The 27,446-nt window shown below is 37.5% G+C and overlaps 3 protein-coding genes across 20 annotated transcripts; 1 reads left to right on the top strand and 2 right to left on the bottom strand.

Annotated features, from left to right (window-relative positions):
* Positions 1–381: 381 nt before the first annotated feature.
* Positions 382–5,018, top strand: LOC135584458 (uncharacterized). 9 transcript variants are annotated; one of them, XM_065165908.1, is made up of 3 exons: positions 382–1,845; positions 4,101–4,195; positions 4,514–5,018. In XM_065165908.1, exon 1 carries the CDS (start codon positions 388–390, stop codon positions 1,645–1,647), a length of 1,260 nt encoding a protein of 419 aa, XP_065021980.1. In that variant the 5' UTR covers positions 382–387; the 3' UTR covers positions 1,648–1,845; positions 4,101–4,195; positions 4,514–5,018. The 9 variants fall into 9 exon arrangements, with proteins under 9 accessions (XP_065021980.1, XP_065021977.1, XP_065021978.1 ...); XM_065165905.1 differs by having other exon boundaries at positions 4,101–4,207; XM_065165906.1 differs by having other exon boundaries at positions 4,101–4,207; positions 4,475–5,018.
* A 3,108-nt stretch (positions 5,019–8,126) lies between these two features.
* LOC135648336 (protein FAR1-RELATED SEQUENCE 6-like) lies at positions 8,127–14,494 on the bottom strand. 8 transcript variants are annotated; one of them, XM_065165941.1, is made up of 5 exons: positions 14,158–14,494; positions 8,893–11,385; positions 8,709–8,819; positions 8,563–8,626; positions 8,127–8,413 (listed from the first exon to the last, which is right to left on the bottom strand). In XM_065165941.1, the coding sequence occupies exons 1-5, from the start codon at positions 14,461–14,463 to the stop codon at positions 8,346–8,348; spliced, it is 3,042 nt and encodes a 1,013-aa protein (XP_065022013.1). In that variant the 5' UTR covers positions 14,464–14,494; the 3' UTR covers positions 8,127–8,345. The 8 variants fall into 8 exon arrangements, 6 of the variants coding, with proteins under 6 accessions (XP_065022013.1, XP_065022014.1, XP_065022018.1 ...); XM_065165942.1 differs by having other exon boundaries at positions 8,709–8,813; XM_065165946.1 differs by having other exon boundaries at positions 8,127–8,421; positions 14,154–14,444.
* A 1,835-nt stretch (positions 14,495–16,329) lies between these two features.
* Positions 16,330–27,425, bottom strand: LOC135584393 (coilin-like). 3 transcript variants are annotated; one of them, XM_065167289.1, is made up of 14 exons: positions 27,163–27,424; positions 26,761–26,825; positions 26,168–26,446; positions 25,772–25,975; positions 23,689–23,755; positions 22,497–22,574; positions 22,228–22,366; positions 19,919–19,962; positions 17,851–18,045; positions 17,520–17,591; positions 17,200–17,352; positions 16,938–17,091; positions 16,631–16,843; positions 16,330–16,495 (listed from the first exon to the last, which is right to left on the bottom strand). In XM_065167289.1, exons 1-14 carry the CDS (start codon positions 27,352–27,354, stop codon positions 16,476–16,478), a joined length of 1,875 nt encoding a protein of 624 aa, XP_065023361.1. In that variant the 5' UTR covers positions 27,355–27,424; the 3' UTR covers positions 16,330–16,475. The 3 variants fall into 3 exon arrangements, with proteins under 3 accessions (XP_065023361.1, XP_065023360.1, XP_065023362.1); XM_065167288.1 differs by having other exon boundaries at positions 16,357–16,843; XM_065167290.1 differs by lacking the exon at positions 25,772–25,975 and having other exon boundaries at positions 16,357–16,843; positions 27,163–27,425.
* Between the last annotated feature and the right edge of the window lie 21 nt (positions 27,426–27,446).

The following is a 27,446-nucleotide window of genomic DNA, read 5'->3' as shown; positions in this document are numbered from 1 at the left end:
TTTTGCAATAGAATATATGAATTTATATTTAGATGGATAATATTTTTTAAAAAGATGAGATCCTAAAACCTTTGATAATTAATTTAGATAAATTTATATAAAAATATATCAAATGAGATTTCAATCCTTCTTAGGTGGATAAATGCATCACTAATTAACTAATGTTTCATAAGGTATATATCAATAGATAAATATAAAATTATTAAATTTAAATATTAATATAATAATATACGCACATTTTTTGGCATATTTTTAATTATAAAATCAAGTTTTTGCAATCTTATCCCAAGAGGCCTTTGTAGGCCCATTTATCATGGGCCGGCCCATCAATGAATCATCTCCCTTCTTCCTCCCATGTCCTTCCTCCAACCAAGTGAGTCTCGTCGAATGATGATGCTACCTACTTGCTTCCACAAATCCTACATGCCGACCACATCGCTCCTCTTCGCATCGCCTCCATTCCTTCTCCCCTCTCCTTCCTTCTCCAAGAGCTACACATCGAGCCGCCGCTCCTCGTTCGCGGAGGGACACCGACAACAATCACAGCCCATTTCCGCTGCCCGCTCCTCGCCGCTTCCTTCCTCGACCTCCTGCCACGGCTTGGTGTTCGACGTTGGCCCCGCCCCTTCCTGGGACAGCCACGAGGTTGGCTCCCCGGTCGTCAAGCGGTACGTCCGGGACGACGAGGAGCGGTGGCTCATGTGGTACCATGGCAGAGGCGACGAAGGCGACTCCATCGGCGTGGCGGTCTCCGGGAACGGGATCCACTGGGAGAGAGGATCTGGCCCTGTCACAACTAGCGACGACGTTGGCCAGGTCATGCGCCGCAGCTCCGACTGGTGGGCGTTCGACACGGCGAGCGTGAGCCCATCGGATGTGCTTATCATGTCCAGCGAGAAGCTCACAGCGCCCGGCGCCGTCTACTGGCTTTACTATACCGGCTCTAGCCAGGAGAAGCTGGAGATCCCCGGTGAGGACGCAGGCGACCAATGTCGCCCTCGTTTCGTGTCGCTGCCGGGCCTCGCTATCAGCCAAGACGGCCGACACTGGGCGAGGATCGAAGGGGAGCACCACAGCGGCGCCCTCTTCGACGCCGGCTCTGCCGGCGAGTGGGACGCCCTGTTTGCGGCATCACCGAAGGTCGTGTACCATGGCCAAGGCGATCTGAGGATGTATTACCACTCGTTCGACCAGAGGAACGGGCATCACGCGGTCGGCATCGCCAGGTCCAGGGACGGGATACGGTGGGTGAAGCTAGGGGAGGTCCTGGGACGCGGACCCGCCGGCTCTTTCGACGAGGCCGGCGCCAGGAATGCTCACGTCGTGAGGAACCAGAGAGACGGCTCGTACCTAATGGCTTACGAAGGTGTCTCTGTGGAGGGGGCTACACGTATCGGCTTGGCGCTGTCTTCAGACGGATTGAAGCACTGGCGGCGATGGGGTGATGAGGTGATTCTTGAGCCATCCACTGATGAGGACGGATGGGATAGCAGAGGGGTCGGCGCTCCATGTCTGCTCCAAATTATGGAAGGAGGGGGAGAAGAATGGAGGCTGTACTACACAGGCATAGGGAAGGACGGGAGGGCAGGCATTGGAATGGCGGTTTCGGAAGGTTCAGAGCTTGGTAGCTTCAAGAAATGGGTGTGAATCCAACTGTAAGGCGACATGGATTCCCAGTGCATCCACCCTGATGTCTACATCTCACCTTTTCTTTCAGCTTGTATTTGCTTGATCAATCATAGAACAAAAAGGGATTCACCCAAGGGAGGACAGCATCTCAGGTCACCATACCAAGTGTGAGATGGGTTCCAATTCTTCTCATTTGACCTTCCAAGACTCATTCCAGTAAGTTCTGTAATGATAGGTTTTAATAACCTTATGCTTGCCAGCATGCCCATCACATGTAAGGTTTCAATGGTCTCTAATGAGATCACTCTTACCGCTACGGTAACAAGGTCTGGATTGTTATTCTCTTTGAGTTTTTATGATTTATGTTCTTTTTTCTTATGGACTCATAAAATAGGGGTATAATCTGCATATGTTATTATTCAGATGCAATAAATGTGCTTCCAGTCAATCATTTGTTCAGTTCATAAAGCATGTAGTTATGATTTTTCTTTTTGAACAATTCATGTGCCTTGGTGTTCTTTGTTCTTATCACAAAGTGTATCATGCTGGCAATAAATGTTCTTTCAGCTGATCATTTTCTTGGTCTAGAAAGCATGTATTATATTATCATATTTCTAATCTTTGAACAAGTCTGAAATTTTGAGATTTGTTCAATTGAGTTACAAGCTAAATCAAATTTATGGGTTTCAAATAATTATTAGCTTAATGTGAGAAATAATATAACAGGAACATGGACTAATATTTGTCAAAACTAAACTAATATCTGATTCTACTTTCTATATATCTGCCTGGACTTTGCAATGATATGTAACCTATGTGATCTAATTTGTAAAAGTCAGGATAGCTTTTCTGAAGGTGGATGGAGAAGATTTTTAGTGCAAGTCATTGCAATGTGACATTAGAGCATCTTTATGTGTCCCTTCATCTGGATTTATGTGTTGTGAAGACCAGTGCAAGAGCTAATGGACTATTTGGCACAAAGAGAGTGATAGAAACACCGAGGATAATTAGATAGGAATCCAAGCAAGTTTAGTTCCATATTGGAATTAGGAAATATGAATGTGTACACAACCAAAGTTGATTTAGGGAATTTTCGTGATATTTTCCTTTTTTTCGAAAGTTAGAGTACTTTTGGAGCAGCGCACTTGTCCAGATCATTCTAGTAATACAATGATTTTATATTAGAAACTAGTTGAATGTTTCCCATTATGAGAGGAATTTGTTTTCACTATTAAAGTTTTATAACAAGATAGTCATTGGGTGATCAGACACTTATATTGGCAAGAAATTTATCATGGTTCAGCCTCTGTCTAGTCCAAAAGAAAAAAGATGGTAGTGATTTAGCTTTAGCGTTAAAATTGTCAAATGTGTTATATTCAAGGTTTTCAATCTTGGGTACTGGACCTGTGCTGGTCCATGGTCGAATCGATAAGGGTGCGTACTGTGTGTTGGTATTTTGCTGGGGGAGGGGGAGAAAGGAGGAGGAGGGAGGAAGAATAAAGAAGAAGGAAGAAAGGAGGGGGAAGAGGAGATGTATTATAGGCAGTGGTCGAGCAAAGAATGAAGGAGAAAAATGCTTGTGAGTAGTGAGCCCTAGGAGATGGGTTATTTAAAAGAAAAACATTTGTTTTAATGAAGAAAAAAGAATAGGCTGAACCATCCAAAATAGGATGCTCCACAGCCCAATAACCTATTGGATCGGTACATAGCGTCCTGTATGTAGGGTGAAATATAAATCTACATCTATGGTTATATCCTTGGGATGATAATAGGATAGATCTTTATTTACCCTATATTGCTTGAACTGATAGGTTTGCTCTATCATGGTGTAGTGACCCTTCTCAAACTTGGGTTTCCCTCCTTTTATCAAGATGCACATGAATGAGAGTTCATGACTTTTTTTTTTTCCAAATAAATCTGGAATCACTAAGAACCATATGATTCATGGTGGATTGAAGGGTCATAGATGGAAGAGTCATGTGTTTCGTTGTTGATGCTGATGGAATCCCCATATCCAATTCCTGCAATGGGTTCCATGGTGCAGATAACAAGTACCTTGACATGGATAAACATATTTAAGATTCAATCAGCATTAGGAAAACTTGTAGTGCACATTCATAACTGATGTATATCTATATCAAAATGCCAGTCCTGTTTCCTTACAGAGTGGTAGTCTTAGATCTAGACGTATGATGTAAAATATCTGTAGGGAAATATGGAGGTCTTGCATGTGAAGTGATGTTCATGTAACTGCAGTTTTCTTTGTTTGTTCCAAGCTGTATTTCTTGGATCATGAAACTTCCTTCTTAATGTTTTGTTATGATCATTAAGTAAGAATAATGATTTATCTCAAGGTGCTCCTAGTGGTAACAACATCCATCCCCCGAAGTTAAAGGTCTAACTCATTGAAATTAATTGCCTGTTCTATTTTTATTTGCTAAAATGGGAGTGAAAAGTTATCTTGGATGTAGGGTGTGTTATCTCTAGAGATAATGAAGAATTGCTGAAGCATCGAGCATCAGTCGACACGAAGAAAGATTCATACGAGTAGGAGATCCAGTGTCTGGTGATAATTTCAGTTACATTTCTCTTTTTTGTCCTTTTGTAACAGTTCCAGCTACAAATCTAAAAACAAGATCAACAGTTTCATGTGTTTAAGAGAAAAAAGATGGAAATAGAAGGATAATTTTGTGTTAAGCTTATCAAGAACTTTGCCCCACTTCCAGATACAATCAAACAATGCTCCATGTACTCTGATTTTGAAGTTTCATCATATGCCTCCATCTTTCCCGCATGGTTTGAGATTTTAATAGAATTTTCTTAACAGCAGTTTAGTTCTTTGCAGACATTCTTCCAATCAAGAAGGCTTTTGTTTTTGTTGCAGCCACTGTCTCCCCATTGGAACCTACTACGGATATATTCTTCAGTGAGAACCTCTTTTGTGCGAGCAAAATTTGCATCTGGAACACTTGGGAAGCAAAAAGAGAAGTTCTAATCAATTGCAGCCTCCCGGAATAAGCAAAAAGCCTCTCACTCCAAGATGATACTTCTGCCATAGTCCAAGAATTCTGGAAGAGATCAGAGGCAACCAACTTCTTTAAAAATAGCTAGCTGTAATCGATAGGGAGAATTATAAACTTAATTTGGATGCAAGTGCTAACACATCTCATTGTTCCAGGTTCAATTTGTCAGGAAACTCTGGCTGCAACAGCATTTCATTCACAAAAGCATATGGTACACTGTCAAAGAGAGAGGAGGTTTTCTTTTAATATCCATTTTCTGAGAGTGCATTTTGCAGGCAACTTTTCTCATCCTCTGATACCTCCTAATCAGTTTTATGTGCTAGGAAATTGATATAGATATAAATTATCACATTCATAGTTTTTGTCTGTCGGAATTGCATGTTCCAAACCTCGTCCAGCTACTTGCTACCTGAACTCGAGTGCTTATTTTGCTGTTGATGTTGGTTTTTGATCCATTGGTATGTAGCAATGGTAGTATTTTCCTACACATATGTGTGAGTGGTGTGATATGACATTTATTTTTCCAGTGGGATTATCTTAAACGTATAAGAGTGAACATGCAAGACATTCATCTTAAGACATCTTAGATTCTAAGCATGAAATCAAAGAGCTTTTATGAGGGAAAGTAAGCATCATGGTGAGGAGGGGAGGAAGGATACTGTAGTGTAGCAACCATATTATTTATGGTAGGAGACGAGGGAAGGAAAAATGAAGAGTAAGGAGAATAAAGAAGAGAACGAAGAAAGAGCAAAAGGAGAAAGAAGAAAGGAGGTATTTTAGAGCTTATTGTTACAGACTTAGTTAAATTTACTTAAGTTGTGGAGCTCTCTTGTAAAAAAAAAATTTAAATTTTCTCAAAGAAACGATAAAAATTGATTAGTTTCAAAAGCAAATTGTGGATAAATCTCAATGTTTCAAACAAAAGCATACGACTTAAGCAATTCAATAAATACTTTGAAGGCAAAAAGAATAAGGCTTTGAATTTCAAAAAGATAGTTTCAAGTCCCATATCCATATCGACTGTTTAATCGGATGTTAGGTCGCTTAGCAAGCTTATATATGATTTACGTATAAGCTCGGAAAAAATTTACATATGATTTATGTATAAGCTCAAAAGTTTAAAATTAAATCACCGACACTACTTAAAGTCCTATCCAGTCTTGTGTCACTCAGAGTTCTAAGATGATTGACATTTGAGCAACTGTCTCGAAAACAACTTTGTAATCTTATAGAGTTTACCAAAACTAACAAAAAAAAAACATGCAAAACAAAAAGTACAATATATCAAAATTGAAGAACGTTGATTCTGTTAAAGGTGTTATGGACACGTGATAGACATGGATAATATTCTCCCTCATTTAATCTATTGATGACATATGTTGGTATTCTTTGGCAATCACATCTTCTGTGCTGCTAAAGTTTGGACTACTTCATCAAGTATTAGAGAGTTCTGCACGCCCTCATGTAGAATCCTTATGAGCATAGTAATTCTTATCATGAGATCTATCACAATTTATCTTTGAAGTGTTGCATTGACTCCTTAGTATTCCAGTCAGTCAGTCGATCGAGCCGAAGTTCCATTTGATCGATCCAAAATTGTGCGTTCTCTACCTTAAGCAAGTTGGCTTGAAGATTTAGGTGTGCTTCAGCTTCTATAACCCTCCCTTTATGGCTTTTTTGTCTTTCCGGTGCTGGTGATTCGGGTTGCACTTCCTTCGAGTGAAGAGAATTGCCAATGTGTGGGATCACCTTTTTTACTATTGTAGTTTGCCGTCAAGGCTACATCCTACTCTCCTCCATTGTGGTCGTACGAGGGGCTGCTCCCCCCTTCGTAGCCTTGCTAGACTCAGCATGATGTTTTGCCATGGTGAGTGCACGAATTCACCGATTGCTGCGATTGCTTGTCCACTCTCGTACCAAGTACTGTAGATTTAGTTAATTTTTTTATAAGTCGTGAGGCTACGAGGATGGGTCAATCTAAGTGTAATCTTGTATAGGTTTTAAAGAACTTGTAAAGAAAAAAATTGAATAATTTTAAAAGTTGATCAAGAGTATATCATCGGTCAATCTTCATCCGACGTATGACCATCACGTGATGTCCGAAGTGAAAAAAAAATGATGGATGACACTCTCCACCTGTCTACCTATGTGAGGAAGGACTCAAGATAGACGATTATAGACTATCCACCTTATCGCCTACGTGTACAAGTGATCAAGGAGGAGATTGTTGGAGGCAGTTAGAGGTTGCCTCTTCACAATATATTACGTGAAATATTCTGCTCCTTTACGACTAAGTATAAAAGGTCATCTTCAATATAATGAAGAGAGGGGTTATCTTTTTTTTACCACTTGCATACATACTCATATATCTTTGATTATTAACTTGGCATCGGAGGGACCACGTTGGAAAATCTCTTTCGACCTCGTTCTTAGTGTAGGTGGTACCTCAGGAGCTTAATATTTCTATCTCAGAGGCATTTTGAACAATCCTATATATATAGATCAAGACCACGTCGGGCCAACCAAAATATTAATGACTTCTTCCCTCAACATTTTTAGTGCTAGAAGGGCCTGATATTATAGGAACGATCGCCCATCAACCCTCTCAATGAATGCTTGAGCAAAGAGGTTTTACTCCTGACGTATAGTACTTTCACTCGAGGAGGACAACAGTCATCCTTTCCACACATGGGCACATCCACCTTGATGCAAATGTCGATACGATATTGTCATCTATTCAACAACCCGAGTCTCTCACCCCCAAGGATGCCCTTGAGCCACCCGCTCATTCTCGCTTAAATATTATTAAATCTCAAATCTCACTTAGTAAGTACATATGCCAATAAGCATAATATTGGTCATCGCTCTACTTTTACCTCAATTAACCTAGTAGGGTGGCGTCGAGGTTCTTTAACTTAGTGTTGTGCTGACATCACAAGAGCGAATGAGACCCATTGAACTACTATGCGAGGAGGGGGGGGAGGGATATTTAGAATTTAATCCTAATTTGATGAACTGTACCATCATTATATCCTGAATATGAGATCTAGTTGGCAGAGTCAACGAAGGATTCCTTATGGATCCAACTACGATAGATGGGCTGATATTTGAAGGAGATACGATGAGAGTCCCAATAATAAAAAGGTAAAGTGTTTTTGATCCACTCCACAAGATTTTATACAATACCAACACAGGTCTGTCAATCAAATCAAATCAAAGTATAATACAGAAAAACTCTCGATAAATGCATTGACGCACACTATCCAAAAAAAACACTTAGCACAACAGAATCAAATTACCAGGTAACCTTTTGAAGAAGAAGAATGAAACTGCCTGAGATTTTATACAATCTACATTAGATTACAAAGAATATAATTGTGAGGCTCCTGCCGATGTAAGATCTAGGAAGGATCAATGTATACAGTTTTATCTTGGAATATTTTTAAAAAACTATTTTCATTTCTTGAATGCTGATCTCCCAGATTACAAAGGAACCACCTCACTGCTGTAATCTATATTAGATTGCATACACAACAAAATTAAGTGTTCACAAAACAAAAAGATCACGGCAGTTAAAACTAGCTATGCCTGAAGCACAATATTCTCAGTCCACCCAGGAAGATGCATCCATTCTCCAAACCGCCACAGATTATAGAAATCCAAATACCTCTGGTTTATGATTGGTTCTTCAGATTATCCTGTGTTCTTCATATTCCTTGGATGATCCATGAATGGTTCTATGATGAGTCCAGCCTTGGCTTCTTTATTTCTAGTAATGATGCAACACATCAATATAAAATGTCGGCTTAATTGTCACATTAAGGGTACTAGTTTAAAATATTCCAAATAAGCAGGATTCAAAAAGATGGTTTTCAAAATGAATGACTGTGTTTAAAAAAGACTCTGTTACCTTGTTTAGTTGCAGTAGCCTGACCATAATATTGATCAAAGATGGGGCCAACTTGTGAATTTGCCTAATGTGACACAAATAAATGAAAATAATCTGATATTTTTAACATGACAAATGCCAGACATAAATCTTGATCACAAGAATACCTGAATATTAATGCTTTCTTGTGAGTCAATATCAACTATTACGTGGGATCTCAGCATATCAATTCCATCTCCTTCATCATCAGCAACTTGCTTCATTTCTGAGTCCTGAAACTAAATCAAGAAAATAATTTAAGTAATTCATGATCGTAACACAGATTTTGTGGTTTAACTTGGTAAATGTTACCTTATTCCCCTTCTCTTTACTTGTTCCGCATTGGCCATTAGTCCTTGTACAAGTTAATTTCTTTGCAGCTTGCTCAACTGTAGACACCTTTCTTTTTGTTGATGGACATCCCTGCCATCGAACGGTTATAGGAATAGGGCTAAATAGTTTACTCTTATCAATCACACTCCCGAAGGACTCACCCGTATCTTCACAGCCAGCAGATTTAGCACCACTTGTTAGACTGGGTTTATTGTTCCCATTTACTGCATCATTTACCTTTAACTTCTGCTGAAAGTCATCAATACAATTCCACAATATTTTGCAGGCATCATCAGATGCCACAGCCAAATCTGCTGCATCATCAAATTTCTTAAGAAGATAATGATATCGCTGGCCTTCGAAATTGCTACTCCAATCATCATGACAAACTTTAACCCTTGTGTGATGCCTACTCAAATCCTTCCTCCATCTTGATAAAACATACTTGGAAGAAACAGTAATATCTGACTGGATCTTAATAAGAACAGAGACTATATGCCTACATAAGATTCCTCTAAACTCAAACAGGCAACAAGAACAATTAATTTCTTTCTCCTCCTTGTTAAAATAGACTTTGTAATCAAGTGTTCTATGATGTTGATTATTTTCTTCTCCAACAGCCAAAATCTCAGACACACTGAATTCAAGCACACCATCCATTTCTCTTACCAAGCATACTTCACAATATAGCTTCGCTATCACCTCTTGTTGAAATTCCTTAAACTTCTCAATGGTGTAAACCTGTTGAAATTGCTTTTCTATGGGGAAATGAGTTACACAAGGAATCTGCGAATTGAAAGACTGAATATCTGCTTGGTTTTCCTTCTCAACCTTACTCTTGAATATGTCATTGTACTGCTCAAGGAACTGCTTTATGGTTGTCATGGAGCTCACATTCCCATCAAAGAATGGATTCATGGTTTCACCGTGCTGTGTGGACAACATTCCAGCCCAAAATGTATCTTTCCCAAAAGCTGGAACCCAATAATTCCTTTCTTCATATAAATTAGTTAGCCATTCATCACTTTCAAGCTCCTTAAATGCTTTAATGATGTCAGCCCAGCTGTCCTCAAATTCTTTCTTTGTTGAAGCATCATAAACAGCATGTTGTATGGCATTTGTTATGGGTTCACACATTTCGTAACTCCCCAACTTCTCTGGTACTGTCTTCAGTATATGCCACAAACACCAACTATGTCGAGTGTCAGGGAATACCATCTCAACTGCTTTCCTTATTGCTTCTGACTGAGTTGTGATGATGGCTATTGGGGCACATCCAGACATGCATGATAGCCAAGTTTTAAACAGCCAGATAAATGTCTCTACCTCCTCATCTAATAACAATCCACATCCAAACAAAATTGCCTGGCCATGATGGTTTACCCCTACAAAAGTTGACAAGGGCATGTTGTACTTATTTGTCAAGTATGATGTATCGAACATAACAACATCACCAAACTCTTCATATGCTGCCCTACACCTTGCATCTGCCCAGAATACATTTCTAATATGAGATTTGCAATCAATATCCATAACGTAGAAGAAATTCGAATTCTTAGCTTGCATCCGAACAAAGTAATCATACATTGATTCTGCATCTCCAACCTCAAGCCGCAACCTCTTTGCCTTCTCAACAGTATTTCTGCAGTCTTTTCCTAAAGTTGAGACATTCTCGGAACCTTTAGATTGGGCGATGACAGACTGAGAGCTCTTACTGATGTCAACTCCCTCAACATTATTTATTTCAAGCATAGTCTTCACATCATAATTGATTTTCCTATTGCATAAAAAGAAACATGACTTACTTGGAAACAGCACATGATTGTGTTCCAGAACAACAGAATTAACTCTGCAACTCCCACTTTCAAACACTGTAGCATTAACTCTAGCCTTGCATCCAGTTTTTTTCAAAGGGTTAGGATTAAGGATATTACGTTTAGAAGAGTATGATTTCCCTACTCGAGAGCAAGCAATAGTAACAAACTTTGATTTTCCATCAGCGGAAAATGATATTGCTCTTCTCATGATCCCAAAACCTTCCTGCTTAGCATAATTATTATAATATTCAACAAGAGCATCCAAAGAATAGAATGTCATCCCACGCACAGGGGGGTTTATTACTGCATTGTCCTCCAATAATGTCTCTTGCTCATTCTTTTTAAGAGGTACAATTGTGTCATCGTCCAATCTATTTTGTATCCCTTGCTCTTTATTATGTAAAGTTGCAGTTGCATCATTTTTTAATTGATTTTCTGCCTCTTGCTCATTCTTTTCTAGAGTCATAGTTGCATAATCTTCCAATCTATGTTCGGCCTCATGCTCATTCTTATCTACAGTCATAATTGCATTATCTTCCAATATATTTTCCGTTCCTTTCTCATTCTTGTTTTCTGCTGAACTCTCCATTTCTTGCTCATCTATTATCTCATCACTGGTATCTCCAGATGAAGAAAGGCCCTCCTCTGGCTCCATCTAGTTTACCAAGTTAAAAATATGCCATGCACATGTCAAGAACAAAGAAAATTCAACTTAAAATAAGGGAAGTGTAAGAAAAAATTACCAAAAGCAGTTGATAGATCAAAAGGTAGAGGGACCTTAGCCTTAATTGGTGGTGGTGATCAGGGCTCAAAGTCTTGAGTATCAGACCTGAACCAATCATTGGATGGACTGGTAGGTTTGTAGTGACGTACAAGCACATGGCATGTGTCATTGTGCAGGCGACAGACAGGTCGGTGGGCGGTGGGCTGGTGGTGATGTTGTGCTCTGTGCCCTAAGTGTCTCGACGAACGATAGTGATAAAGAGAGGTTTAATATACTTCATAATATGTTAAAATGGTTTTTAACTAAAAACTAGACCAGACTTAAGCCATCCAAAATAGGCTGATTTGCAGCCTGGTTATCTGTTGGACTGATATTTACCGCTCAGTTTTTTAAACCATGATAGCGATTTTGATGAAGATGATAATGGTTCAATTTCAAATACCTTCTAAAAATTGACATTATATTATAAGGCAACAATAAAAAGTATTTGCATGAAAAATGTTACAAGGACCACATTAAGCTAGCCTTAATTCTCATGGGAACAAATCATCACCATTAATACAGCATAGACTTTTCAAGAATAAAGACAATCTGTCTGAAGTAACTAAACGAATTTCTGAAGTCTATACCAATTATACAACCATTAACAGTTTCACATGTCAGTCCATGGCCAAAGATACAGACAGTCCCACAACAGAAGGATGAGGATAAAATACAAGATCTTAAACCTCATTTAAGAATAATTGACTAATTAATGAACTGAACATTATACTTCTTTGATAAGGTTATGACTGAAGAAGGCAATACTTTGCTTGAAACGTTGAGACATATAACAAACTACTCGAGTGAGTTCATACAAAACCATTTCCATAATCATCCATATTCTCTCTCTTTTTTTCTTCATAATCCCTCTTACTCAGTCTGTTGTCTGTACATTTCCCATCAAAAGAGCCGATCTAAGCGATTGTTCTTAATTTTTATCTCAATGACTGCTGATTGGATTCTACACTTATAGCATGTTATTTAGTACAACATGCTATATAAAGTCAAAATTAACATAAAATTTGAATGCCTGCAACCTTATATTCTATAATAATGAACCATATTCAAATTTGATTCATAAAAAAAACTAGTACTGTGTGCAGTCATGATAATCCAGAAATTCATCTTATTTCTATCCTGATTAGATAACAATTCTACAGAGAGATCTCCTTCCCTACTACTCGTCCAACGTCCATATAAATTAGAGAGTCTCTGTTTTCTTTTGACTCATTTATTCCAGTAGGTATTATGAAGCTAAACAGTAGGAATTGCAGGTTCAATTATCTTCCACTTCCAACATTCAAATAGGAAGAACTTCAAATATTTTTTTCTTTAAGAGTTCTTCAACTACACATATGTCAATCATATGAAGGATGCAATTCTATTTCAATTTATAAAATAAAATTAAAGGGATTATTTTTGTATAATTCCAGATGTCACCCCAGGTTGAAAATCCTCCTACTTAAAAAAAGGAAATTTAGAGTTTTAGCTATATCATAGAGTAGAGAAGGATGAAATTCACTAACAAGTCAATCTTACAATGAAATTACAAACTAGGTTATGTTTATTGCATGTCCTGAATAATCAAGAGGTATGAAAATTAATATACTCTACATAGAACAAGTTCCATTTGGGTTTTTTACTTCTTAGATCAGGATACGAACAGAATCTTATTTTGTAGAATACAAAAATGAAGTTATACCAATGAGCAATTCCCAGGTCTCAACTTCTTAAAAAATACAAATATGAATAAAAGTATAAACAGAAACAAATGCTGAAGTCCATAAGCACCTAGCACCTCAGAGCCTTTGGACATAGATACATTGTATGTACAAGAGCTTGTAAATCTCATTTCCAATGTCACTTGATATTCTGAACCTCTAAATTTTTTCCTCTCCATCCAAGATAGTCAATATAAAAAAATCTTCGGTAGGCCTTTGATGTGACATGCAAAAACTAGGATGCAACTAATCAAATGTAGAGCATCTCTAGTTGGTCTGAACATCAACTACTCCCATAAGTGAATACACCAAAACACAACCTCCTACTGTTAATGACACATACAACTATTACCAGATACTAGATACTACTTCTAGATATGAGATTGATGGAGATCATGCAACAACCATACTCCAATTCATCAGCATAATGACAATTCTACAATGACTAACTACACGGATAAAACACATCTAGCAAGTAAACATACACTGATAAGCATCAATTTACTTTTTAAAAAGCCAAAATTATACTTTAAACATGCCAGTAGCCCCATCCTTCCCAACCCACCGTTTATGAGTACAACAACAAACACCTTACTTTTCAGTATGGCTTTTCTTAGGATCCATCCATAACCAAGAAATGCTGGTTGAAGTGACCTCAACACAAATAACTTTGCAATGCTCAACTCATTTGTCAAGCCACAATAGAAGGCAACAAAAGGCAAAGCAAAAAAAATCCCCATCTTCCTTTATAATTCTCACAATGTCTTCACGTAATTTGATAGATTTCACCACAATAACTAGAGAGGTCACATACACAAGAAACATAATTCGAACAGTTAAACAGAGTCTCCAGCAAAAAGAAGTAGAAGAGAAGAAAGTGCAAGCAATGAGCTAATTAGGGTTATGGGAGTGACGGAAAAACAAATAGGAACTCACCCACCTTATGCTCAATTCGCCGTAGCTGTGCAAAGAGGAGGCATGATGGGGAGTGGGGAAGGGAGGGGACCTCGAAAGGGATCGAAACCTGATGATCACTCGGGAAATGCACGGCATGGAATGGGCCCTTCGACTGGGGGGGAGCGGGGCTCCCCGTTGGGGCACCGTTCAGGAGTGCTAGGCGGGGGAGAGGACGCCGCCGCCGCGGCCGTCGTTGTCTGGAACCGTGCGAGAGGAGAACGACCGGGGAATTCGAGACGGCGGACGGAGGACGGGGGAGCGATGCTATTTGCCACGGGCGGTCAACCATGTTCGGTTAGCATGGCCTTATTTAGTTTCATTTTTACGAACTGGATTACGGCAAACTTTGCACGGGCAATCTTACCTGCCGTGGGGAGAAAAATAATAAGAAAAGATATATTCCGATATTAATTATAAGATTTAAATTAAAATAATTCATGAAATCAATTATGCAAGGGTAGCATTTCGGTTCTGAGCCCTTATATTTCAAAATATTACATTGGTACTGTTTAGTTATGCAAGTTAAACATCTAGGTTCATTTATTCTAACATCGTCAGTTTTACGAATGAAAACATACAAATAAAGAGTAAAATAATAATTTTAACATTTCAGTTAATGGTGGTGAATAACGTTAGTGACGGATGCAAAGTGACGATGGAGCCTCTACGCTCTCGTTGCATCTTGTCACTTGGGTGATCGCTATTATTGTGTCCTCCACCATCCCCCTCCACTTGTCCTTCACCACCAATACAAAGAGGGGTGGTACGATGCTCAGTTTGATGAGGGCGGTGTGATCAAGTAGGTAGAGGGCCAAGTCAAAGTGGACCTTTAGTGCGTTCTTGATGGACCTAATCGACGCATTGAGAGTGACAAAGAGGTCCACAAGGGTGACAATGTGAGGTTTCTTTACCTCGATGATAAAGCGGTATGCTTCAACAAATATGAGGCTATAAAGGGTTGCAGCAAGCAACAGGGAAGAGGAGATGGAGGGCAACCACGAGGGTGTCAAGGGTGTCTAGGGTGCACATGAATGCCTCACGGGTGAAGATGGGGAGGTTAAGGAGGGCATCGACGGTGTTCTCCTAGGCCTCGATTGCAGACGAGTGATGGTAGTGGTGGTCGAGGAGACTATGGTAAGGAGGGGCACGACGTTAGTATCAACGAGGGTGACGTGCATCTTCGAGTCCTACTTCGAAAGGCGACGGATCTCCGCGATGGCTTCGATAGCGAACTTCGATTCCGTGACAATGGAGCGTTAAAACTATATTTTTGCCATTTGTTTTCGTATTTCCATTGGTAAAATTGACGTTGTTCAGGTAAATGGACTTATATATTTTACTTTCATAACCCTAGAGATACCAATATAACTTTTTAAAGTATAAGAACTAGGACATTAAATGTATTTAACTAATGGGATAATCTATAATTAGGGGTAATCTATAATTAGCCTTAGCATTTTTGTTCAATGGAAATTTTTGTAGATTCACCCCTACATTTGATCTAAAAGATTTTTTTGCATATTAACCTCTAAATACTTCCCATATTATAAATATCGTAATCTGAGGATGGCTCCTTTCACAGAAATAAGATGACCTCACATTGGTGGAATCCTTGTCCATTTAACATGTGTTGGAATCAAGTGCACATCTATATATACTCCAAAATCCTTCTTTAGTTATAGAAAACCTCATGATGAGATTGCATATGACACTCTGAAATTGTTGGGAAGCATATTTGGAACCATGTAGTCCTCAAACATATATGAATCGGATGCGAGCGAAATATTTATGGGTTTCAATTCACTGAGCATGTATAAGTATCTTCCTGATTAGTCTTTTGGTAGCTAAAAGATCATTGTAATAAGAAAAGCTTTAACAAGCTGTTTGTATTTACTTGAATTAGTTAGAGAGGTAAGAAAGTAACCATTCTTCCAAAGAACGATTCATGACATCTATAGCATATTCTCCAACGCTTTAAAGTACTTCCAGGAACAACAAAAGATTATGATTTCACTTTATTTAAAGGAATTTGGAAATTTTGTCATCCAAGCTTCTTATAGGTTTGAGTTTTCACTGCAACCATGCTAAGAAATTTAGCTGAAAAACCAACTTTTAATGTCAAACTGAGTTCCAAGCATAATGAAGCAGAGTGACATTAACTCAATACCTAATTACTCAACAATTAATCCCAGTAAGTCCAAAACTTGATTACCACCATTTCAGTCTTCATCGTGTGGCTTGAAACTGGCTCATCTTCCGCCACCATAAAAGATGATACAATGTAGAGGACGAATTGCAAGGTCAACGCCTGAGGATCACCACTAAAACAAAGTTTTTAGTTGACATGAGCCACATATTGGTAACTACACATGGGAGGGTGTGCACTCTCATTGTAGAAGTGGCAACACCAGGCAAAATCATCACACAAGGGAATCACTTGGAACTAGGATACTTGCCAGAGGCATGTTTGCCAGGAGAATTAGCATTGCTGCCATTTGTCCCTCTTAATAATGCCAGAGTAGGTCCCAGTGCACTGCCTCTCAATGCCCTAAATGACCATGAAGCAGTGGTGGAGCCCTTGATAGCCCAGGTATCAGTCTGCTGAAGTTGTGCCTTCCTCTCACTCAAAGCCTGATCAATTTGGTCCCACCCCATGGTTGGTCTCGATTCTGTAAAACAACATCATCCATAATCTTATTTTGATCTATCGTTTGGCATCCAATAGAAGATTAACGAAAATTCTGTCCAAAACTTGGTACAAACCTACAAGAGGTGCAGCTGAGTGTCTAGGATTAGCATCAACCAATGCTAGGTCCCAGTTGTTTGATTGTGCTTTTTCCTTTGACTTCTCATTATGAAGGTTATCTGAGTCATGTCCCTTGAGCAGGCGAACATCAACAAGTGAGGTATACTCAATCTGCATCAACAAAAATAGTGGTTAAAAATACTGCAGAGAAGTATATTCATAATTAATTCATAATAACTAATCAAACCACATTTGGTGTGTGTAAATACAATTGGGTACCTCCAAAGAGCCATCTTCCTTGTATAATGTGGAGTCTGGTTCCTGTGCAGATTCTTCTGCATCTTTTTTCTCCTGGGAAGATATTGGGTACTCCGGAATAGGTAGTAAGACAATTTTCATAGATATGGAATCATACGATGAAACTTTTCCTACCTGCAAATAAAGAAATCAACAGTTGTGCATTTATTCATGGACAAAAAGATCATTAGGTGAACATGCAAATTGCCAGCTCATTCAATAATATCTACTTGTATAATTCACAATCATTACGGAATGGTATGTTTTTATTGGACATTGAATATAAAGAGTAGGCTTCATACTCGGAAGGAAGAGAGCTCAGGACACCATGATGAGGATAACTCAACCAATCGATATACAAGGATATCACCTTCCTGAAAAGGGAAAAAGCAAAACCAAATAGTATTTTACCTAGCCATGCAAAAAACCTTAATCCATCCTCTGCATGGTGACAAAAGAAAGCATATCAAAATTGTAATCATGCACAGTTGGCCTTTAGAATGGCAACCCTCAGATCACCAAAGAGCAATAGATGTCACAAATAGCACTTTTAGTTAAGAACACAAAAAATTGAAGAGTAAAACCATCATTATTGTCTACCCACTTCTGATATAATAATATCAGGGAACATACCTCTGGTAGACGAGTTAAAGGAAAAAGGCTTTCAAAGTTTATATGGTCATCTACATGTTCCCCCTCTTCAGTGATCATATTTTCGTTAAAGGCTCCATTACAATAATCATCGTCACTCTTCTTGCTTAAAGTCTTCTCCCTACCCCATTTCTGACCCTTTTTCTTGCTGGTTGTTCCATTCCATTGCAGAGTTTCCTGGAGTATTGGGATACAACATAAGCAACATAAAGGCACAGGTCATCAATAAAATCTTCTGCATTATTTCCTAGAGGCGACTTGAATAATAAAGTATGCTTATAAGAAAATGAACTGCCAGATCAAAGTTTAACAAGGCAACTGTCCAAAAAAGTAACTATATGCCATTATCAGTTCTAATTCCTAAAACTTAAACAACATATACCTAATGCCCTAAAGCTTTTTCCAAAGACCACCATGTCATGTGAATAAAATTAGACAAGTATGTTTCAAGCCTGTTCAAAGATTTAGCAGCAGGAAGATTTGATTTTGGTCACCATCCACTCAAAACTCACTTAGCAACTAGTTCCTTCACCTGGCTCTAAAATGTTCCGTTAAGTTTTAGGAACAGGTCTATCACTATATACCTCAATTTAGTGACTCGTCGCCTGCAAGGACTTTCTGAATACACCAGTTACACCTAACATGTGAACCGGATGCATAAGGATGTTGTGTTCTGCCAGAAATACAACACATGAAGTTGAAATGCTAGATATTCCTAAAGGCATACCATTAGAGAAACTTCCTTGACCAATAGGATAGATCAAGAAAACAGCAGTAGCAGCTGCAATGGAAGCTGAATATGCAACAAAAATCCAAGGATGCATACCCAGATAGAAACTAAGTTCATACTCATGATCAATGTAACAAGCTACATCAAGAGGTTAGTTAATTCAGATATTGTTGGTTATATCTCCATCATTATGCCATCACATGCAAATATTGCATATTCCCTAAACATCATTCATGTGTCAGCCATTTAATCACTTATGCATAAAAACAACAAACCAGTTAAAAATATAAAGTACCTCAATTCTTTTATCCCCAAACCAAATGGGAAAGGTGTAGTTTACTTATACATTAACTTACGAGATACTTACTCGATACTTATATAAGCTATTGTAAGTGAAAGAAGTCTGATAACCTGCTGTCAAACTAACTGCTACCGGGACATTGTTACGGGGAAGCTGAAACTACAGTGAATTAAAAAGAACTGCAAACTAGAAATTCATAAACTCAAATAAAAAGTTTAAACAAATTATAACATCAAAGGTTCTTTTAGGTAATAAACTGCAGTAATCTTCAGATTGAACTTGTTATTTTGGCCTACTGTTCTATGGCTGAGTGCCCAAAAAGCCCTTGGCCCCATGTCATTTTTCCCCATAACTGCACACATTTTTTGTTTCCAGACCAAAATGACATCTCACCAACAACAAGAACCATTAATGTTCTCTCCATCAAGCATTAATGCAATCATTTTTTCACAGCTTTGATGGCTGTTTTTTTAAATTAAATTTTCTCTCCCTCCCTCCCTCCCTCCCTCCCTCTACACCGATGCACTCCAACTCCAATGCTCTCTCTCTCTCTCTCTCGCTGGGTTCGTGCCAACAAATACAGGTCTCTGACTGAAACTTAAAATCTTGCCTAAAATGTCCTCTCATCCTATTAACAAAATGTTTTTAGCAAAACAAGTTTTCTTGTGTTGACATTAAAAAAATATGCTTCAGTGGTGTGATAATAGGCTCACAATTTAGAATATATGATTGGCCAAATTATTTTTTAGTGATGTGAGAATAGGCTCGCAAATTAGAACATATGGTGACCAAATAAACTCTAAGTTGGGAATCATTGCAGGTGTCATATGAACAGCCATATATAAGCAGCTGAAGGCCTGAAAGTTTCCAGCAACCCTATTTTCCAACCTACTGTTGAAGGCAGAAAAAAACCCACAACCATTAACTGATTAAAGACTTGCAAAGAGTTTTTACAACTAAACATGAATGTAAGAACACAATGATAACTCCATGGTGCAACTAACATGACAGGAACATACCACTGGTCCATTTGACTGTGTGTTGCCATGTTCTCCGTCTCCATCTGCAAACAAATGTCAATTCAAATGATGTTGAATGTGAAAGAATAAACATGAATTTCAACATAATCTATATAAAAAAATGATCTTTAAGCTCGAAGCATGTCTATCATCAATAGCTAACCTCAAAAAATGAGACACTAAGTAAACTGATTTCCGTAAGACAAACAAAAATGCAATCACAAATTAGTATAAATAGTCTTGATGTCATGCAATGTCCACATTAACTGACAGCACATGCAACTTAATTTACACAGCAAAAGCCAGAGAACCTTGTGACATAAACAAGGAGTCACTGTATACATAGAGTATTTCAAACATGTTCAAATGATCTCGAAGTATGATATATTGTAGTTATAAGTTATAACAAATGCTAAATCAGAAACTGGCCTACTGCATCTACATTTGCCTAACGGTTCTATCTGTTAGTTGAGAAGACAAGAATCAACCTCCAAGGTCAAAGTTACCAGAACAGGTTGGGCACATATAGGTAAACTAAAATCAGCAAAGGAACTCACATGGAGAAGGAAACTCGAGTTGAGGTGTTTGGTTGATGGAGAAGAATGAGAAATATTTAATTGAAAGTGACACGGGTATATCATGTGATAGGTCTGATACAACTTAGATATGGGCGATCCTCAGTTGAGATATATCATATGTACAATTACTACACTAACAACTTAGATGTGCATACTACAAGGACATATATGTTACTATCCATGATGCTGGATAATCAATCAAGTTGCTCACAAATAAATAATATAGGACAAGTAAATCACTGAAAAAAGAAAACCCCCTTCAGAAGAAACAATGAAGGACAAAAACACTACTTGAAAAGGTCATGACATAAGTGCAATAATCCACGTAGCATAATGAACATTTGCATGATCAGGATTAGGGTTTGTTGTACCAATGGATATCGCCTGGTACGGGCGATATATACCAATCCGATAGCATACTAGTGCACAGACTATCCTCTACTAGGCAGCACCGATCACTTGATCCCGTATTGGACGATACAAGATCTATGCCGGGCAATAATAATCGAAATCCGACCATTACCGACCTGTACCAGTCAGTAACGATCGGATTTTGACAGTTGCTGATCAAGGGCTGAGATTGCCCTATTTCAAATGGTCAATTTGACCATTTAAGGCTTAGCAAAGGGTTTTTAAACCCTTTCCTCCCCTCTCCTTTAACTCATTTCACTCTCTCAATCTCTAGAACCCTCTCAAACTCATTTTCATTTGCATCTCTCGCCTATTCTCATATTTTTACTCTCCTAAATTCAACAAAGCTACGATTTATGGATTGGATCAAATTTGGGAGGATTAAAAAGAAAAACACTCTAACCAAGAGGTATGCATTCTCTTTCTAGATTTTTATTGATTTATGGGATGATTAAACCTATTCTATATGGTGTATGACTTAATGTCTAATATGTTATTTGATATATTTTTTATGGTACAATAATGTTAATTATGGAGTAGTTAAGGTCTTTAATATTATGATTAGTGTGTTTAATATTTTTTTTTTTGAAATTAAACACTTAATAGGTTAAATCTTTATATTTCATGCAGATCAAGGATTGGATCATATGTTTGTGATGGTATATAAATTTAATTAAGTTTTAATTAATTTTTTTAATACTGTGATTAGTGGTTTAAATAATAATTTAATCAAAATTTGATTGATATTGAGTCAATTTATATTATTTTTGCTAAAATTATATTAAATTTATATTTATTTCCAACTTAAAATCCTAATATAATTTTTTTTTATTTTTCAAATATTTTTGAAGGTTCTCTTGATGATTTTGGATGTACCATCGATACGTCCTGACATACGATCAATATGCTTCGGTACATATCGTATCGTGCAAGACTCAATACATTGGTACGGATCGAAATTACAATCCTTAATTAGTATAAAAACCAAAAGATAATAAATACATGATTTATGTTGACAGCCAAAAAGCCTACAGTTGTAATGATGAGTCAAATATTCTGTTTTCCACCACAATCTCATCGATGAAACATTATATAACAACAAATTACCTGGTTGACAATTTAAATAGCCAACCTTTTTAATATATTGATCAATTTCAAATTGAAGAATCAACAGAAATATTTGTGTAAAATTGGGTAAACATACTTTTCCGAACTGAATAACGAAACTCATTACATAGTGATTGATTTAGGTACCAATGACCTAAGGTTTGAAGCATTCTAAAAGCGAAGAAACATGAGGGACCAAGATCTGAACCATACCTATAGGCTCAAATCGGATATGACCAGGTCGAACAATGACAGGAACAATTTCTTCCTCTATTTCAATAGTCTGATCTACTATTTTATATTTAGATAATGTACCCTGCACATCATTTGCCTGCTTTTCACCCTGTTTATTCTGCACAATTCAACATAAATAACTAAGATAACCATGATAGAACATGGTATTAGTAAAATAAATTTTATCTGGTGAACTCAACCAGACCTCAAAACAATATAAGACGAGAAACATTTTATTGAACAAATACCTCACTTAGTTGCTGATTAGCCATTTCCCGCAACCATTGTCGTTTCGCCTTTTTTCGACGAGCACTTCTGCTGGGAGACTGATCAATAAATATTCAAACATAACTTATTTGGAACAAATCAACAGAACTTGTAAAGTATCTAAAAAAATAATGGAAAGCTGATGACAAACTATAACAATCATGGAAACAAAATTACTCTGAGCTATAAAATCAAAAGTTCCACTCTTGTATTCCAAGCAGGAAAGTTGATGTCATATGAATAGAACACTTAATTGTACATTTTAAGTGTCAGATGTACATAACCTAATTTTTGGCACAAAGCAAATCAATTATTCATTCAGTTCACCATCCTCCAAAGTAGATTCAGATTCCAAACAGGAAGTAAACACATGAACATCACTAAATACCCTAGGGAAGTAAATCACACATCTTTAAGGTGATCTTATGTTAGCATCAAACAAGTACATGGTAGTAGTCAAAGATACAATCAACAATCATAATGTCTCATCAGAATTGGACCTAAAGCATGAACCACATATGCCAAACAATCATCCAACTTACAGCAGGCTAAGGGTTCAAAATCTAATCCACTGATCAAAGTCATCTAAAGGCGCAGTTGAACTCTTTGTCAGCCTCAATCCTACTGACTCTTAATCAGAGTCATCATTTGTAAGAATGGACTGTACTGGCTTTTCTGAGGCGTACGGTCATACCAGACCATGTAGACAACACCAGCACTGAAGCCAGAAAGCTCATAATATATTGAGGATATTCTATTTCCTCCATTATATGGTGCAGTCATTTACTAGCATAGGACCATCATACTGAGACTTCAACCCATCTACTTGAATTTAGCAGACAGCATTATGCACATTGTGAACAAATTCCTCCAGAGATCCAAGACAATGATGCAGCTTTAGTGGGGATCCTAGTCCTGATTTACTGTTCAGTTTTTGCTACTTGCAACACATTTATACATGATTTCCTCATTCTTTCACCTCTTTACAATTTCAAATGCTTATTGGCATGCAAAAACAAACAAAATTATCCTTGACATTAAAATTCCTACAGCACCATATCAGATATTTCCTTTTAGTCTCACAAAGCTACTGCCTAGCGGATGTCTAATGAAACTTGACAAGAACCGACTATATAATCAATATAAAAGATACTTGAAAGAAGAGGTGCTTACCTTATTCATGCTATCAGTAAGCTGTTGTTGAGATGGAATTCTATGACAGTTTTCAACCTGATCATGCCTACAAAACGAAGTGCATGTTAAAGAGTTTTCCACATACTTAACAAATAAGAAAGAAAATATCTAACATAAATATATATGATTCCCTGCATGAGCTTGGATATATAGCTTAATTTTTTTCTAGTAACAAGTAACCTTACTTCACAACTAAGGCTATGTACATTGACCCACCCCAAATCCGACAATGTGGGAGTATGACAGGCAAGGTCATCCTTTTCTAGCAAGTAGTAAAAGAGAAAATACCTTTTGTTTTCAATTATATTAATAACCATGCATGTAGTGTATAATGGTGTCAGGAGCTTAACACAATCCCTAAAAACAACCAAATCATGTGTTTATATAGATAGCACGGAGGGTTTTTTCAATGAGTGGCCAAGATCTCATGTAATGTAACCTAATCAGTGAATGCAAGTTCCACCATTCAGATAGTAATATAAACAAAGATGGTTAACAATTATTTGACACAAAATTGTCAAAATATGTGATTAAACGGGAACCTCCCCCCCATTACAACCCGTCGAAAGATGTTAAAGGTCCACCACAAAAATGGACATCTAGTAGAAAATGCCATGAAAATAATATGAATGTGAATATGAATAAAAATTTAAGTACAAACATTTTGATAATTCCTAACTTCCAAGAACATATATCATATTCAGTTTCTTGCATTAACTTTTCAATGGAGTTCAAATAAAGAATGGGAGCTTTTGACATCCACTATTTTATATTGGACATTACAATGGCAATCATAAGCCTTCTTTGATTTTTCACTATAATGTCTCTTTTCAATGCAGGACCCTTGACAAAAAAATAGCACCCAAAATAATAACATAAAAATGGAAGAAAAATAAAAAACTGATCATAATCAAGATATAAAGGTAAACACAATGGATGAAAAAGAAAACAAATAAAGAAAATTTAACAAATCAACATATTCATTTTTCTTGTTTGTTTGTTGCACAAACATAAAAACAACTTTATACTTGCAAGTTGTTAATAAAATAATTATTTGATGCTTATTGTATAACTCAAAATGATAATTATTGTGATATTTTATCCCAAATCCTATTACTATTTACTAATAATTATTTATAACAAGTGCCTACTTAAGGAAAAATTGACCGATAACTTTCTAGTTAGCTTTGGAGGCCTCATCTATGCATTCATGTTATAGCTTAGCCTAGAATTCAAAAGATGCCAAAACCTAAGTCAAGCCCACGACAACATTGATAGTCATACAAAAAGGAAATATGATGTTACACAAAGAAAATGTAATTATTTACAGACTTGAAAAAAGATTGAACTAGATTTACTTTCTACAGTTTAGAAGCAAATAATACCCTGATACTTATACTCACTAGATCAATGTTCAGTTCCACTACAGTGATAAATTATCTAATATGCTGTTTAGAATTTTGTAAAGAATTTTGCCGGTTTGCTCTTACTAGAAGACCCCACTATGCTTGCAGGAAATATTCTTGATTGTGTCTGCATCATAGGGATAATATTGATGCTTGCAAAAGGAACATTCAGAAACAAATTCAATGAATGATAATACCATCTGTCCCTCTAAAATCTGAGGCCAGCTGTGGCAACATCCATCTATATACTACAGTAAAGCTTTGGCTCTGATCACTGGCAATATCCTCTACAAAGCATCTTCATCATGTTGTGCAACATCATACCAATTAAGAGATGGTCTAATGTGTCATCAGAACCAAAATTGAGTTCTCTTTCATTATAAAGAACAATCATACTGTTAAAACAAACAATTACTTTCTCTAGGGAATGAGTAACAAAAACTTCTTATTCCCTTAAAACCTAAAGAATATAAATCACTCTTCTTCAGGGCTATTCTCTTATGCTACTAATCCATTTCAAGTGTAAACAAGTAGTGTGTTCCCATCCTCTAGATCAATAATATGTAGAACCATAAATTAAAGAAATGACACAATCAGAAAGCAATTTAGCTGTACCTCTAAAACTGAAGTATAGTAAAATCTGACCAATGAAGTACCTCTCTTTTGTCATGACATGGCAATTTCTCTTCTGAACAGCATTTTGTGAGGAAACCAATTTCTCGTGTTTTTCATTTCTGTTGGATAGTATATGTGTCTTATCTAGTGTTGGACTTTTCTGCTGCTCAGAATGAACGTTTTCCTCTTGGTCAGCAGTTACAATAGTCTCTTTGGAGGTGGGGCTGGTAAGTTTTATTTTTTTCCTAATGCATCAATGAAAAGCAGGAAAATATATCCCGAGATTAGAAACAGTATAAGCAATTATCATGTCTAATATACTAAATTGATAAAGAAATGGGTGTTGAAAGTTTAAAACAGATGACCCACATCCAAAATAAATTCTAAGCGGGTGAAGATCCTTGCAAAAGATAAAATAAGGAGGCACAAATTAATACTTTGAGTTTTGAGGCTTATCTGACTGCTTCCTTTTCCTTTTCAAAATTGTTTCTTCACTTGAGAGAATTTGTCTCTTTGTTGTGTTCCCTTCAACTTCACATGCATCCTCTCCCTTTTTGCTTTTGCACAACTCTAAATCTTCGTGAAAATCTTTAATGTTGAGAAGTTCATTGCCAGATGTTATAGGTTGCTTCTCTACTATCTTGGAATCTTGAATGTGATAAGCATCACCACATATCTCAAGAAGCTGCTTCGTTTTAGCAACTTTCTTTTTCACCCTGGTATAGAAAAGTCCAATGTGGCATTACAGAACTGATATTTCATGAAACAGGAACGTTTACATCATGAAAAACAACAGCAGATTCTTATAACCACAAAAACTGTAAGATATGAACACAGACAAGACCGTGCAGGACACAGCCCAAAGCGCACAAAGTGACAGACGTGTACTTCATCACAGCTGACTACCTATGCATTCAGATTTTGTACAACTACTTTACAACCTACAACTTCTATGATTGTAATGTAACACTAAGTGATTAAACGGAAAGCAATACATCACTACAAAGCAACAATATGCTAAATTATCTACCTGACAATATCCTTGTCCCTGAAAATGCTACTTGATTCAAACGGCGGTAGAACAAATTCATCCATCTGCAATAAAAAATCCAAAAAATGTAGATAAATGTAATTTATATATATGCCAAATCCAAGAAAATCTAAAAAAAATAAAGAATAGCACCACATTGTGATCACCCGTAAGGGTGGAACACATGTTGCAACCAACATCAATCACCAATATGACTGACTTCTTTGTCTACATCTTACAAAACATGTTTCGTCCGATGAAATACCTAAAAGAAGGACCAAGAATAACCAAAAGAAAAACATTGTCGAGAGTGATCGAAGTAAAGTACAAAATCCAAATGGAAACCGGTTGGACTCCTGATGATGGCTAAAACTGGACACGAGAGGGGAGCGGAACGCATACGGAGAGAAGGACGCCATGGGGGCAGGAGAGGTGGAGGGCGAAGGCGCGGACGAGGTGGGTGGCGACGTCGGAGACGGTGGAGAGCTCGGGGCGGAGGAGGAGCCAGCACCGGCAGAGGCCCTCCAATCTCTGCGTCTTGGTGAGGACGCGGTGGTCGTCGAACTCCACCCGCAACCTCACAGCGTCTTCCATTGCCGCACCGAAAGAGGAGGCAGCGACCACCGACCACGGTCCCCCTGTTAAACCCTCTTCTTTGGGGCTTCTGCTGGATTTATCGGGGTTTT

Source organism: Musa acuminata, chromosome BXJ3-9 (genome assembly GCF_036884655.1).
Source record: "Musa acuminata AAA Group cultivar baxijiao chromosome BXJ3-9, Cavendish_Baxijiao_AAA, whole genome shotgun sequence".
Lineage (NCBI taxonomy): Eukaryota > Viridiplantae > Streptophyta > Magnoliopsida > Zingiberales > Musaceae > Musa > Musa acuminata.
Note: the sequence above shows the minus strand (reverse complement) of the source record. Positions and strands in the feature narration are given on the sequence as shown.

Bases quoted from the DNA above. Each gene is read 5' to 3' on its own strand.
- LOC135584393 (XM_065167288.1), bottom strand. From the start codon at position 27,354: ATGGAAGACGCTGTGAGGTTGCGGGTGGAGTTCGACGACCACCGCGTC. The intron at 26,447-26,760 runs GTAGATAATTTA...TTTCTATACCAG, and splicing joins AGGGACAAGGATATTGTCAG to GGTGAAAAAGAAAGTTGCTA. The intron at 23,756-25,771 runs GTACTTCATTGG...TTCGTTTTGTAG, and splicing joins CATGTCATGACAAAAGAGAG to GCATGATCAGGTTGAAAACT.
- LOC135584458 (XM_065165909.1), top strand. From the start codon at position 388: ATGATGATGCTACCTACTTGCTTCCACAAATCCTACATGCCGACCACA.
- LOC135648336 (XM_065165941.1), bottom strand. From the start codon at position 14,463: ATGGTTGACCGCCCGTGGCAAATAGCATCGCTCCCCCGTCCTCCGTCC. The intron at 11,386-14,157 runs GTGGGTGAGTTC...TTGGTAAACTAG, and splicing joins TACGGCGAATTGAGCATAAG to ATGGAGCCAGAGGAGGGCCT. The intron at 8,414-8,562 runs GTAACAGAGTCT...CTAGAAATAAAG, and splicing joins GGCTACTGCAACTAAACAAG to AAGCCAAGGCTGGACTCATC.